Source organism: Quercus lobata, chromosome 2, assembly GCF_001633185.2.
Source record: "Quercus lobata isolate SW786 chromosome 2, ValleyOak3.0 Primary Assembly, whole genome shotgun sequence".
Lineage (NCBI taxonomy): Eukaryota > Viridiplantae > Streptophyta > Magnoliopsida > Fagales > Fagaceae > Quercus > Quercus lobata.
This window is the reverse complement of record NC_044905.1, coordinates 81151775-81167905: the sequence shown is the minus strand read 5'-3', so window position 1 is coordinate 81167905 and position 16131 is coordinate 81151775. Positions and strand designations below refer to the sequence as shown.

Sequence of the window (16131 nt, the reverse complement as noted above, 5' to 3'; positions counted from 1 at the left end):
GCAACTCTTAATTAATATTTAATTGTGGTTAAATAGTACTTTTGAACTTAACATTAAACTAAGTAAATTTTTTTTTTTGAGTAGACAATAGACTTGACTAAAGTATAATAATAAATATAAAATAAACGGGTGGATAGACTTTTTTCATCCTATATATATATATATATATATATATATATATACACACACACTTTAAGTTTGAAATTTGATACTAGAGAAAACAAAGAAAATGTTTCTAATATTTAAAACGGATTTAACCATCTATGTCCCAAGTGTACATTGTTTTCAAAGATTTCTACAAAAGAATGTATGATCTTGAGACTTTTTCCAAGTCTAATTTTCTTTAGATACAGCTTGGTGCTTGGTCACCCTCTATGTCATGTAAGTCAAAGCATGGGACGCACCGTACATATTTTGAGAATAAAATCGTGTGTCACATATATAAGATAAAATCCTCAAATGGCTATCTAGTTATAGACTTATAGCTAGCTGTTTAATCGTCATACACTATATTGAACAATAAAAATATAAATGGAATTTTTTTTTTTTAAACTAATGCCTCTTGTTCAAATGGAATATTCTCTAGAGACATTATTAGTTGGAAGTGTAAAGATATTAGAATAATTTTAATATATAGCTTTATTTGACAACAACTTCACCAATAATTGATTTCTCAAAAAAAAAAAAAAAAAAAAAAAAAAAGCTAGGGAGTGAGAACACTGAACAGATACGTACGCTTCACACGTAGTCAAAGTTAAAATAGCTTAAAATTGCCCATTATAAATATGGAATCCCCGAGTCCATACACCAAGAACAAATTAGGCTCACTTAAATATGGCAACTCATAGATTCAATGGCATTCTCTTTCTCCTCTCTGTGTCCTTTGTCTCCTAACCTTCACATCTTCTGCAGATTCCAATGTAATATACATCTGTCTCCATCACATGTACAAACACACGCACACATGCATCAATGGATAGAATTTTTCTTTTTGGCAATGCATGCATCCATAAAAAACTATCACTAGTTTTGATGTCAAAATAATTAACCCCAAGTTTCAATTTTGGTTGGTTTTAGTGGCATGGGAAGAGACCAAAGGGAATACAAAATTGGTTGAATCATGGTGGAGATTTGCGCAATAGAAGATATGCAAACAAGGAGACCAAAATATATTAGCCCCACAACTGTTTCCAAACTAATGGCCTGTTTGGAAATTTAGAGAGGGAGGATAGCAGAGGGGAATGGTTCCCGTCCACCTTGTTTGGATGTTTTTAAAATTAGTAAGAGAGAATGGAATAATTAGCACTTCCCCTTATTTGGATGTTTTAAAAATTAGGATAGAGAGGAGAAGAAATGATTAAAATAGACAAATTTACTCCTATTTGAAAATGGACTTGTAAAATTGGTCTATTATTAATTTAGAAATGGTAAATTGAGAAATTTATCTAGTCAATATTTTATCTACTCTATTCTCCCTTCAAATCTCTCCAATTTGGGGGAATTAAAAATGAGGGGTTAGAGGTGCATGGTTGAAACCCCTCCAAACCCCTCCAAATTCCTCCTCCTCCTTTCTTAAAAAACTTCCAAACAAAGTAATTGAATTACTCTCCCTCCCTCTACTCTACTTTTCCTCATTTTTTAAACTTCCTAACAGGCCATAAGTCTAAAGTGGAAATTCAATGCAGGCAAAGATATATCTGCAACACAAGCAATTTTCAATGGTACCCTTTATTTTCCAAGCTGGAATGGCTATATCTATGCAATCAAAGAGTCTGATGGGTCTCTTGTTTGGGAGAAGAACTTGCAAGAGTTAACTGGCCTTAATGCAACTGGGTTTGTACCTAAGGTCAATTGGACAGTATCAAGATCAACACCAACTATAGCTGATGACCTCCTGATCATTGGAATCTATGGACCAGCTGTGGTTATTGCTGTTGAAAGATCAACTGGGAAGCTTGTTTAGTCAACCCAGCTTGACAGCCATGCCGCTGGACTTATCACCATGTCAGGAACTTATTACAAAGGGTTAGTAAATCATTTATAAAGCATATATATTACTAGAAATTAAATACTAAAATTACTATTGATTTTATTCCAACATGCCTATAAACTCAAGTAGAAATTAAAGAACATAGTTTCATTTCAATCACATAATAAATAAATACTTGAATTATCCTTTTGTATTATTGATATGACATATTTGTTTATATAATTTAGGTAATAAAATTTTGTATTTTTCCGTAATTGAATTAATATTATTTTACTAATTGTTCATGTTAAGAACCCACATCATATATCATCTCATCACTATATATTAAAATGATTTAGAAAGTTAGTTATTGCCTTTTTTACTTCCAAAAATGCCCATAATTTAATTAACTTATCATTATTCCTAAAATATCAAGAAGTGAGGTTAAAATTGTAAATCAACAAAAAATTAAAAATATTCCTATAAAAAAAAAAATACCCCACTTCCCTTGCTCCTATAGAATAAAAAAAATTCCTATTAAAAGGGGGTAATTCTAGCGTACCCCCTTTTTTTTGGGGTGTACGGTACCCACTAGTAGGCAACCTGCTATACCAGGTTACTAAAACATCACATTTGATGATTCCATCATCACATTGTGTAGTACTAATATCACATATAACTGTATTTTTGTCACATTCGGTAGTTCCCTTGTTTTTTCTCACATTTGATGATACCATCCTCACATTGTGCAGTACCAACATCACATGTGATTTTACTTTTGTCACATTCGGTGGTTCCCTTATTTTTTTCTCACATTTGATGGTACTATCCTCACATTGCGTAGTACCAACATCACATGTGATTGTACTTTTGTCACATTCAGTGGTTCATTTATATTTTCTCACATTTGATGGTACCATCCACACATTGTGTAGTACCAACATCACATGTGACTGTATTTTTGTCACATTTGGTGGTTTCCTTTTTTTTTTTTTCTCACATTTGATGGTACCATTCTCACATTGCGCTGTACTAACATCACATGTGACTGTATTTTTGTCACATTCGGTGGTTCTTTTATTTTTTCTCACATTTGATAGTACAATCCTCACATTGTGCAGTACCAACATCACATGTGACTGTATTTTTGTCACATTTAGTGGTTCCTTTATGTTTTTCTCACATTTGATGGTACTATCCTCACATTACGCAATACCAACATCATATGTGACTATACTTTAGTCACATTCGATGGTTCCCTTATTTTTTTTTCCACATTTTATGGTACCATCCTCACATTACGTAGTACGAAGATCATATGTGACTGTAATTACTTAAATAACTCTTTGAAGCATATCTATCTCTACACTTTCATGGGTGCTCACAACTTAATTATATTAGCTGATGCTACTGGAGAACGCTTTCTGTGCTTCAGTAACATCTTTTTAGTACCCCCAGATGGACCCAACAAGATGATATCTGGAATGCTATTACTCATTTTATAACTTCGATCGTCCTGGTTAATGTAGGTAGGAATATCATCTGGAGCCAATACAATTGCAGCACTCAGACTCGCTAATATTCCAGAGAACAAGGGCAAACTTATTGTGGTAATAAGAGAAACATATATTCTAATTCCATTTGGTTTGTATCATGTTATGATTAATACCCTTAAACTATTTTCATCAGAGCCAATTGATTTTGCATAAGATAGCTTCAGGATATGCAAACAAATTATAAAGATCAACTTTATTTGTCTATTATCTTATTCTTCTTTAATTCACAAGATTTATACATGAAATGTGATTAAGGTTATATTCTGAAAAAATAATTCTGTTTCCAAAATTCATTTCTCTACACATCACCAGTTTTGGTTGTGAAAAAGCTTCTAATTCAATCAACACAAGCAAATGGTGTTCTTTATTATTAGCATCTCTAGTGTTTATGTTCTTATGTAACCAATTTGATTCAAGTATTAATGCCCATAAATGGCTGTTGATTGTTTGAATTTCAAACTATTCATCCAAGTTTTGGGGAGCGATACTTGTCATTTGTCCTGTTTCAAGAGCTGAGGAAAGAAGCTGAAAACATGCAACCAGTTTCAGTTGACTAAAGCTTTTGATTGGCTTGCTCAACAAAAAACGAAAGCTCTCTTGTGGAACTACAATATTACATATATGCAGCAATGTATTTTCTTTTTAATGTTTGGTAGTGGGCTAGAACTTTGTTTTGTTGTAGCATAATAAACAACTGAGGTTGATATCAGATACTATGTACTAAAACTTAGGGTCTTACATGTGTACTTGAGTCATGTGGTTCAATATAAGTGTTGCATGTAACAATTTACAGCTATTGGCAATTATGAGATTGTTTTTTACCTCTCTAGAGTGGAGCTTGATAATAACGGTTGTATTTTTTATTATTATTATTTTTTTTTTTGTTCCAACTTTGGCATGTAACAATTTACAGCTAGAATACAAACACAAACAAAGATTGTTCATGAAAAGAGCTTCCTGGACACAAACATAAGTCCAGACTTCATTATGATTAGTACATAAGAACCTTTAGACAACAGTAGCTTTCACATGGAGAAGCTTCATTGTTTCTTTAGGACATATCTCTTGCATATAATATTCAAGCTTTACAACTGAGGCTTTATATATATGCTTATATTGCAGTATAAATATTAAGTATAATAATTCCTCTAGTGTTATATACAAAATAGATTAAATTTAATAATGTGATTACATTCGCTTAATAATGTGATTATACAAAACATGTGAACAAAACATGTAATTCCTCTAGTGTTGAAATATTATATTTACATGTGAACAAAACATGCTAGTTGCCTAGGCTTTACATTTGTAGCATTCTTCAGCCATAGAGATATTTTTTCCTGCCTAGCTCTGACATTGACAACTGCTCCACAAATTTCATCTCCATGATCAAATTGTTATCCAACCATAGCTAGCAACTAATTCCAGCACATTCAGAAAATTAGATACCACATAAAAATGTTGATTAGGAATCTAAATCACTAGCGTGGTCTGAAACATACTGTATATAGCCAATAGGTAATAGATTTCCCACCAAGATCCAAACACTAATCTGCAGAAAATACAACCAAATCACTTACACTTATTACTCAAGACACAATCTTTAATAAAATATACCTGAAGATGAAGTGCAACTCCAGCACTTATTATTCAATACACAATCTTCAATATAATATATATTTTGCTTCTAAGCCAAAAGAAATTGCCAAAATAGTTAAGAGTACTTGCTTTACCACATTAAAACTAAAAACTATAATTTATCACATTGTACTCAATATTCTACAAGGAAGACACATATTTGCTAGTCTGGTAAAAAGGCCACAAACCTTCTCAAGTACCTCTAAAAAACACTAAAATAGCCAAAACTCAAGATGGGTCTAAAAAGAAACTCAAAAACATCAATTACTATGATATGACCTTTACACAAACCAAAAATCTGTTCAATGCTTCAGATGAAGAGAGTGGGGAGATGTCAGAAACTCTTTAAACCAAGCAGCTGAAATCAAAACTGTTTGTGCACACAACACAAACGTATGTGCAAAAAATAAAAATTCAGCCTCAAATTCATTAGAAAAATAAAAAAATAATTTACTAAATTGTTGTATGAAAGATAAAAATTCAATCTCCCATTCATTAAAAAAAAATCAATTCACTAAATCACTAACTCATAAATAGTATCCTATTCATTCTTTTATACTAATCTTTGAGTGACCGTTATACTAATCTTTGAGTGACCGAAAATATTCCTGTAGTGGAATGTTTCTAGCAATTTCAATAATTCTCGAACGTTGATCATTATTCTTTGAAAGCACTAGACTTGCTGCCAACTTGTACCGTAAACGTTTCGACCAGCTCTCCTACAAATAATTAGACATGTAATTAAGTAGTTTAAACAAATTATGTGAAAATTTGTATTTAATTCAAATAAATTTTTTTACCAAAAGGGGTAAATGCCTGCTGGAAGTATTTGTAAACATGTGTTTTATAACATACATCCCGCAATCATACCTGAAAAATGAAAACTGTTAAAATTCTGCAATTTGAAAAATGCATAGAATAGTTATCCATATGTACTAGTACAATTTGGTACCTACCCATTATTTTATTGAGGATTCGAGACGGGTGATTTCAATTTAAATGTGGTAATACTATCAATATACTTGTCTTTCTCCAAAAAACTCAACAACTTATCAAGGCCTGTAACCTATTGCAAAGTTGGATTTTAACATCAGTTATTTTTAGTACAATACCTAACAAAATTACATTAAAAACAATCATTATTGAGTAGAAAGAGTAAGAAACAATACCACAGTTTTAACATTTTTTGTTCGAATGACTTCACTAGTTTTGCTTTGCAAAGAGTCCAGTATATATATAAATCTTTTTTCAAAATCAATGACACATAAGTACCAATGACTATTATTGTCATTCACAGGGATAAAAATCTACAGGTACAAATGAACAATGTATTGGCATGTGTCAATGTAGTATACATGTGTGTGTGTGCGCGCGCTAAGTGAAATTACCCGTTCACACTTCACCAAATTTGACATATACTTGTCATCGTCCCTATATGTCTTTTTAAACCATTCTAGTGTGGGATTGCCATCTTCTTCAAGCATTTTTTGCTACAAAAATATATAAAAATTTCAAAAAAGTAAGGTATTAATTAAACACTACAAGCACAATCCAAAACATATATTCAAGATAAATAACTTGTGTATTAATTAAACACTATAAGCACACAAACCAAAATATTATGAAAACTTACAGCAAAATGCGTTGGCAAATACCACATAAACATGTCTCTATATTTGTTCTCTTCCATCCTCATCTTGCAAACGAACAAATTAATAATCTAAAATACAACATACTTGTTATAATTATTGTATAAATAAACAGCACAAATATTTATTAGTGTATTTAAATTTCATACACTAACCTGACTGCTTATCCATTGCTTAGGGAGCAAGGTATTGAAAGCTGCACGATCACCATACTCATATTTCATGGAAACAAGAACTTCACTAAACATTATTCATTGACAAATTCTTATGTTAGAGCTTATTCAATAAATTCATTATTTTTAATACCAACTTCAGAAAGGACAAACCTCTCTTCAAATTTTTTATTAAAAATGTAGTTACATATGATCTTCTCCATTTCAGTAAATGGTTCGAACTCATTCATATCCTCGTCATCACCCAGTCTAGATTCCTAAAAGAATATAGTATAATCAAATTAGCATATAACAATATGTTGTATTCGCACCCTTATATATCAATGTACACATTCATGAACTCACCTGCAATGAATCTTTGATTTCTTTCCTCTTTTTGACTTTTGGAACTTCAACTTGTGATGTGACAATTGGGCTACGTTTTTGTGATCTGGTGACTTTAGGCTTGCTAGAAGGTGTAACACGTGATGCTTTAAGTTGAACATTATGAGGGAAAGTTAATTGCAGCATATCCACATCCTGTGCAATAAAAAAAACAAAAAAAAACTCATGTTGCTACTAAACATCCTAAACACATTTAAAATAAATAAATAACAAATACTAATTCACTTACCACATTATGAGATAAGGGTGTTTTACTGCCAGGTTTTTGATTAGATTGAGTTAGCCCAGCAATGTGAACATTGCAGTCTTCCTCCATTGACACCATCTTAGATACTTTTTTAATGTGCCCTGTATCATCTTGATCCATTTTGTCTTGAACTGGAGATGTAGACTCTATCTTAGATTCATTTTTAGCACATACTATATCATCTTGATCCATTGTGTCTTGGATTATATATGGAGATGCAGACTTCATTTCTTTTTTAACATCTACAATATCATTTAAGTTGAGGTCATTGGAATGTCCACTATGTTCCCTTGCTGTTTTCTTTAACTCTAAAAGAATGTCATTCTTAAATGTGTCCAGATTGTTTGCAATGTTTGTCACGGTTTTCTGCATAACTAGCATTTCATCTCTAAGACTTGTTATTGATTGCTCAATTCTACAAATTGCTTCAACAGAATCCTGTGGATTAATTTATAGGTACAATCATCAACAAATGTCTAGCACCAAATTATCATCAAATTCATAAGATTTATTGGTCGAAAAAAGATACCATATTTTGCTTGTCTTCATGTTGAGATGGCATAGCATGAGATTCATTAATATCTTGTTTCTCTAGTGGAATAATTTCTGTCGCGTGTCCACCATCCATTTGTGTTACAACCAACTATGATATATATATATATATATAAAAAAAAAAAAAAAAAAAAAAAAAAAAAAAAAAACAAAATTGTCAACGACATGGGGATAATAATTCATATATAAAACATATTTAACTTATTTATAAAAAGTCAAACACTAAAAAAAGTCAATTATTACCTTAGGACTGTCAAAACTTCCAATTGACTGTAATTGAAGCATCCTTTGGTTAACTTCTTTTTTCCCCCAATAACAAACACGTGGTTGAAGTCGTTTGGACACATGTTCAAGATTCGTTTCAACATTGACATGTTCAAAATAAAACAACTGCAATATGTATAAAAGGGTCATAGAAATTTAGTCAAAAGAGTCATAGAAATTTGATAAACAAAATCATATTCTTGAAAGTAACTATTTTCTACAACTTACCATTAAAAATAGCAAGCAACCATTAACGCCAACACGATTCTTTTCTTTATATTTGCGCACACCTCGAATAAGAAAATCCAACACCAACTTCGCCCAATTCAAGTTTTTGAACTCATCAATATTAAGGAGAATTGAGATAAAGGACCGTTTGATATAAGGTTTTGGAGTGGGACATAATAAAGTACCCAATAGAAACAGCAAAAAACAACCAACAAATTCTTTTCCTGATGTTTTCATCTCCTTCAGCTTACCCTCTAAGAGGTTAATTGGTATATCCCCTACCACATTTAATCCATGTTGTTGGCATATATGATTTATCTCTTCAACGCTTGCAACAATAGACACATCTACCCCACTTGATTTTATTCCTAGAATAAATTCTACATCTTCAGTGGATATTGGTAACCTCCTTCCACAAATATCCAAAGCACAAGAATTGTGGTCAAAATGATCAACTAACCATTTGCAAAAATCTCTATCCAACTGTATAGACCTTAAATCCAACATACTACCAAATCCCATTTCTCGAATAATAATCTTTGTTTTTCATTTAAATTTAAGGCCATCAAATGAACACGATTAGGGGCACATTGAGTATATAATGAAACCTGCATTATATAATGAATAAAAAGGGTTTCATTATGAAATTTAATACATAGTCCTGAATGCTAAAAGTTTCATAGGTAAATACTTACTTTATGTGATTTGCGAGGAATATTATGTGACAAATTAGCATATTTTTCAGAATTCTCACGTGCTTCCTTCTTGTACTCTAATTTAGAATCTTCATCAAGATTCATCCACTTTTCTCTAATCTTCGTCTTAACCTGTAATAGATATTCATACTCAATTAAGATCTCCATGAATATGTCATGTCAACTAAACAATAACAATAACCTAAAAACTATAAGTATTATTCAACTTACAGCTGTGCTTATCTTAGCGACAATGCCCTTAGCTTTCATCAATTCTATTTGCTTTTTACTGAAAATCCAAATTTAAATTATTTTAAATATAAAAATAGGAAATATACTATAAATGGATATATAATGAAAATGAATCTTACTAATAAATTAAAAATGGTCCAACTGGTCTTTTCGGGGGGGGGGGGGAGGGGGGAAACTTGGACAGCACCCTGCTCTTCAATCTTTTCCACTATCCCCATTCTCCTATCTCAATATAACATGAAATAAAAACAAGGTAAGCAATAACATACATTTAAAAAAAAAAAAAATCACAATTGAAAGCTATGGGAATTGCAAACTTTGTCCTGGACAACATAGATGATCAATGTTTTTAATTTTTTTATACAATATAAAAATTCTATTATAGCCTAATCTAAGTGCATATGTGTGTGAAGTTCCCTCTTGGAAACTTAAACCCTATCCCTTATCCCCCACACCCCACAAATACTTATACTTGTAGAGTGACTACCGCACAACTTAACATAAAACTTATATCATAAAAAATTAGAAGGTATATACAAATGTTATAATGGATAATAGAATTAATTTTAAAACTAAGATAAATATACCACACTAAGGCTATCTTCATCTTGTGATAATGACAAAAACACATCAGCTATTGATTTGGGTAAACACATGTTCACCTTGTGATTATGATGAAGATGCAACAACCTATTATGATATACCACCCTAAATCTCTTTCACACCATGCTGCCAGAATTGCAATGACATTCACCACCCCCAACTCTATCATCATAGCCAAAAAATAAAGTCTAAGAACTCATTAATCAAAAAAACATTTAGTGAGCAAAGCCTTACTCTAGCTTGATGCACTGTAAGTGCCAACTCTGTTTCACTTGGATGAACTGAGCCATGACATTAGGCATCATTTTAAGAGATAAATAAATAATTACATACACTAAGGCAATCTGCTAAGAAAGATTCAATAACTATGACAGAAGTATAAAATTTCCTATTGCAGAAAATGAAGTCTAAGAACTCATTAACCAAAAAAACATTTAGTGAGCTAAGCCATATTCTAGCCTTATGCACTGTAAGTGCTAGCACTGTTTCACTTGGATGAACTGAGCCATGACATTAAGCATCAATTTATAAGATAAATAAATAATTACATACACTAGGGAAATTTGTTGAGAAATTAAGATAAACTTCAACTAAACATTTTTAACGTGATTATCTTAAGAGATTTTTTGAAAATATTTTGAGTGAAGAAAACATTAAGGCAAATTGTGTAATTGACTTCTAAAAATAAACTCTTCATCACCAAATCTACAAAGCATACATGACACTTTTACCAACCACCAAGGTGTAAATAGTCTAATTAATGGAAAATTCATTGGTTGAACAAAACAAAATGAATCTTTTTTTTTTCATGCACTTGTTAATCAGTTGAGACTGAGTACAATTCTTAAAAGGGAAAAATCATAGTACATCAACATCTATTTGATCTCGGAAGTGTAATTTTCCTTGGGTTCTAAAAAAACTGCTTCCATAGAATAAAGTCGTGAGAAAGCTTTTGAATTCATTTGTGCAGCAAATTTATTTTGCAAACAATGACCATTCCAAAATTTATACGAAGAAAAAATATGAAATGGGAGTTCAGGTAGAAAAATGTAGATTCATTTAGAAGAATTAAGGCGGGGCCTTACCTTCACCTTCAATGCCAATTTTTTTCCAGAACAGTGTCTACAAATATAACTGCATCGTACAATGGAACTTCTGGACCCGTGTACTAAATTCCAAGACTCACTGATATAAGGACCAGTACCAAGAAAGTGAGCATAACAGGGAAATTAATATGGGGAACATGAAGAGAAAAGATCTAATTAATAGCAATACTGTATTTGAAATTTTACTTGGGGACCTAAACAGTTGAAAGAAAACAGCAATCATGGTATTGAAATTTTGTTTCTCAAATAGGAGGAAATTCCAAATCAACTTTTAACAAACAAGACCCAAATCTCCTATCAAAATAATAAAAATAAAAACCCAAATCAATTAATAGCATTAGGGATTACTTACAATGAATAAAACTAAAGACAAATCATGCGTTGATAGTCAAAGAAACTTTAATAATCTGTATATTAGTAGTAAAATCAACTTCGTCTGAGAGAAATAGAAAGAGAAAGACAAACCTATTTCAAATATCGTCGTCGGCCGATACTGTTTCTTCTTTGGGTTTTGTTTAGTTGCCCTGAGTTCTTGTGGTTGATTAGTAAGAGAAGAAGAAGCCGAATTATGGGTTCTTTAGATAAACCGAATCGGAAGCGTGACAGAGAGATATTTGTTTCTGAGAAGGGGAAGCACAGAGAAAAATTTGTTTCTGAGAAGGAGAAGCGCACAGTGAATACTGTGTTGTTTTAGATTTTTTACTTATATATATAACTTGTTTGACCGGTAGCCAGTATTTACTCCAAATTAAATGAATGGTCCGGATCAAATTTTTATTCTTTTAACGGTTTAGATCTAGGTGGGTACCATACCCCCCCAAAAAAAGAGGGGGTATGGTGGAGTGACCCTTAAAAGGGTTACTTATTCCTTCCCACACTTCCCACCACCCCAAGTCCTTATAAATTAAAAAAAACAAAACAAAATAAAAACTACCCACAGTTCCTATCAGAAACAAAAACTACCCATTCCCACGTCATATAAAAAAACACAAAAAAAAAAAAAAAAAAAAAAAAGAAGAAGAAGCAAATCCACACAAAAACCAATTACAACTTCCTGTAAAAAAAAACTTCTCCTTTCATTTATTTCTCTCTTCCCCTTTTTAACTTTTTGGAATCCACACAAACCCACAATATTCCTTCAATTTCTTCTTCATTCTTTTATCCTATTTTCAACTAATACTATCTTCTTCTACACTCACTGTTTTATATACCAAATTCTTTTCAATAGTAAGGCATTTTCCTATCAAAATTGGTAAGCTTTTGAAATGAAATTTTATATACTTTCTCAATTGAATTATATTATGTATTGTACTTTATTAACTATATATACTATGAATTGCTAACTCTGTGACATTCTGTGATGCACTATATGAAAGGTATTATAGAAAGTTTGGTTATGAATGAAAAATAATAAAACTAAACCTAAAAAAAATAAAAAATAAATAAATAAAATAAAAAATAAAAACACAAAAACCACATTGCATGCGCTTCGTATATGATGAGGCTAGTACATATTAATGTGGTGAGTTATCCACACACACCTATATATATGTTTTGAAATGAAAGGAATAAGTTATGACTACTAAGTTTCAAAATAAGTTATTTCAATTACATGTCTAAGGCTCCTAGCTCACCTGCATTTTAATCATTCACAAATATAAGTGTTTGTGGGGTACTGGAAGTAGGGGTTAGGGTTCAAGTCTTCAGGAGAAAACTTCACACTTATATACACTTATATTAGGCTAGATTAGAATTTCTATCTTGCATAAAAAAAAAAAAAAATTGTAAATTGTAAATTACACTCCTAAAATTTGGGGTGTTTGGATTTTTTATCTTAATGTCTCAAAATTTGAATTTTACCCCCTGAAGTTTGGAGGTGTTTGAATTTTACATCCTGACGTTTTAGAATTTGAATTTTACTTCATAAATTTTAGAGGTGTTTGGATTTTACACCTTAAAGTTTGGAGTATTTGAATTTTATATACCATAAAGTTTCAGAATTTATGGTATAAAATCCAAACACTCCCAAACTTTAGAAAGTAAAATTTAAATTTTGAAATTTCAAGGTATAAAATCCAAACATTGGCTTCAAAAGGGTAAAATTCAAATTCTAAAACTTCAGAGTGTAAAATCCAAACACCCTCAAATTAGTTTGGGGTGTAGTTTGCAACTTAGCCAAAAAAAAAAAAAAAAAAATACAAAAAAAATACAATCAATGTAAAATACATACCTTGCTTGATTTGCCGCTCATTCTCTTAAGTCTAGTCTGAAAATATTGAACATCGATTGGTGTATTTGCGTGGTTGAGTTGGCATTACCGCATTAAGCTCTCCTTGCTAAAATTTCGTTATTCATTCCCCATGAAAACTCGAGCCAGGCTGAATTTTTGAGCAAGGATAAGATAGCAAAAGAATAATAATAATAATAATAATAATAATAAAGAAGCTGAAATAATTAGAAATATTGGGTGTGGACCAAAGGATTCGATTGATTTGGTCTGTAGTAGAGTTTTACAGAAAGTCAACTTGAAAGCAGACTTATCAAAATATCAATCACACACAGCATGCTCTTAAATATTTTATACGTATACTCAACGTGCAAGTTATTTCCATTTGCAAACAAGAAGATGGCCCCGAGGGACCCGGGAGTTAGTGCGTTTTAGGGTAGAATTTGAGTACACTTTTACTTCTTTCTTCTCATTTTTATATAATGTTAGAAATACTAAATGAATATATTGTATTTTTCAAGTAATAGGCCGGTCTCCTTCAAACTCAAGATGGGTGTGAGACCAACTTGAGGTTGTCAACCAAAGCACGAAGGCGGACCATTAGGATGTGATTTGGTGAAGATATTTGCAAGTTGATCTTTAGAGGAGGGACCGAGAACAGCTTGAGAGCACCATGACCAAGATGATAACGGATAAAATGACAATTGATCTCGATGTATTTAATTAGTCCGTTCATAAAAGATATCATTGTGAGCAATATGAATGATACTCTGATTTTCACAATAAAGAAGAGTAGCAGAGGATGTGGACTCACCTAAGTCCTTAAGAAGCCATCATAACCAAAGGAATTCAGATATGGTATTAGCAAGAGCACAATATTCTGTTTCAGTAGATATTTTATTTTAGTTAATAGAAGATAAATAAAGCTGGTATGATATATATATATATATATATATATATTTTTTTTGAGAAAGAAGTTGGTATGATAATTAATATGTAATAACTGATAAGTATCTTATAGTTGGATAAAACATCTATATTCAAATTCAAGATGTTATATGTTTAATTCAAATTCAATTATTATAAAGTAGAAAAGTAGATGTTATATGTTTGAGAAGTGTTTTTGAATCCATAATTTATTTAAATTATCTTTTTGTCCACCCTTAATAACAACTAGCCATTTAAAATTTATTGTGAAAGTGTTATGAAAATATTGTTGACATAACATTTTTTTATATGTTTAATTCCTATCGTATCTATAAATAAAAATTCAAGATGGTAACACATAGGAGTTACAAAATTAAGGATAATGTATATTAAACCAAAGGTTATTTTTGTCTATCATTTATGTCAAAATTTTATAAATTGTTCCAACACGTTTTGAAGTTTTAAATTAAACATTATATTTAAAAAAAAAAAAAAAAACAATTCAATTCAAATCATAAATCTATTAAACGTGAAATTGTAAATGAAAAAAAGTTAAAATAACAAAATAACCGTAACTTAATTGGAATGAAATACTGTTTATATATATATTATTATTTTTTATTAGGCATAGGTGTTAATATAGTCACACGACATTCTTTTTTTCTAAGTATTTATTCGTCAATGACATCATCCTAAATTATTATATGAGAGATGCTACATTTATAATATTTTTACAATAAATTACAGGTGGTTAGTTGTTATTGGTTCAAATTTGAAACTAACACTAAGATTACTTTTTTATTCCAATAATAACAATCAGTAACAACCTGTCACTTAACTTACCACTTAGGATTTGTTATGAAAATGTTGTAAAAATGTTGTGAATATATCATTTCTCTTATTATAAATAGGGAGTTGAATTGAACTATTATCAGTGTTGTTGATACCGTACTGTACCGGCCGGTACGGCCGGAATATACCGTACCGGCCGGTGATCCGGTACGGTTAACCCCTACGTTTCGTACCGGTAAAAATACCGGCCGTACCGGCCAATACCGGGCAATACCGGCCGGTACCGGGCGTACCAGCTGGTACAGAATTTTTTTTTTTTTTTTTTTTTTTTTAAGTTTTGTAATTTTTGAATTTTTGTTAGGAAAGAATGGTAACTTATTTGCATTAACTTATTAGTATTATTTGTTTTTTTAGTATGCAATGGTAACTTTTAAGCTTTCTATTTTTATTTTTTTTCCCTTTTAATTGATACTAAAGTTTAAAACCATGAATAATTAGTTTTGAATTGAGGAATGTTTTATGGTAAACTTTTATATTTATTATAATATATATATATATATATATATATATATATACAAACACATACATACATACATATATATTTATAAATATAAAAAATAACGGTAAACCCGAAACGGTACACCGGTATTGACCGGTATCCGAAATATATCGTACCGGTAGCCAAACCGGTACGGCCTCCGGTACGGTATTGACATCCTTGACTATTATCGAAACGTATATGTTTTTCTTGTTTCTCAAAAATAAAAAAATGTTTTAATTAGAAACTCTTTTTTACATGATAAAAAATTTACTCTAACTTAATTTAAGTGTATATATTTATGAAATTTTCTCCTACAGACTTAAACTCC

At 30.9% G+C, this 16131-nt stretch overlaps 1 protein-coding gene and 1 long non-coding RNA gene across 8 annotated transcripts; one reads left to right on the top strand and one right to left on the bottom strand.

Annotated features, from left to right (window-relative positions):
- Positions 1-1622: 1622 nt before the first annotated feature.
- LOC115976835 lies at positions 1623-14492 on the top strand. The gene is made up of 2 exons (XR_004088403.1): positions 1623-2025; positions 14065-14492. It is a non-coding gene; the product is annotated as an uncharacterized LOC115976835 (long non-coding RNA).
- On the bottom strand, positions 4677-11915 carry LOC115976833. Of its 7 annotated transcripts, XR_004088397.1 has the most exons (19): positions 11782-11915; positions 11296-11395; positions 9727-9829; positions 9587-9644; positions 9356-9487; positions 8661-9268; positions 8412-8558; positions 8146-8259; positions 7599-8054; positions 7331-7504; positions 7139-7242; positions 6968-7052; positions 6797-6883; positions 6552-6653; positions 6333-6470; positions 6120-6229; positions 5964-6033; positions 5028-5882; positions 4677-4943 (listed from the first exon to the last, which is right to left on the bottom strand). XR_004088397.1 is itself a non-coding variant. In XM_031098340.1 (16 exons), the coding sequence occupies exons 6-16, from the start codon at positions 9180-9182 to the stop codon at positions 4937-4939; spliced, it is 1848 nt and encodes a 615-aa protein (XP_030954200.1). In that variant the 5' UTR covers positions 9183-9268; positions 9356-9487; positions 9587-9644; positions 9727-9829; positions 11296-11395; positions 11782-11915; the 3' UTR covers positions 4677-4936. The 7 variants fall into 7 exon arrangements, 1 of the variants encoding a protein (XP_030954200.1); XR_004088398.1 differs by lacking the exon at positions 6333-6470; XR_004088401.1 differs by lacking the exon at positions 7599-8054.
- Positions 14493-16131: the final 1639 nt, after the last annotated feature.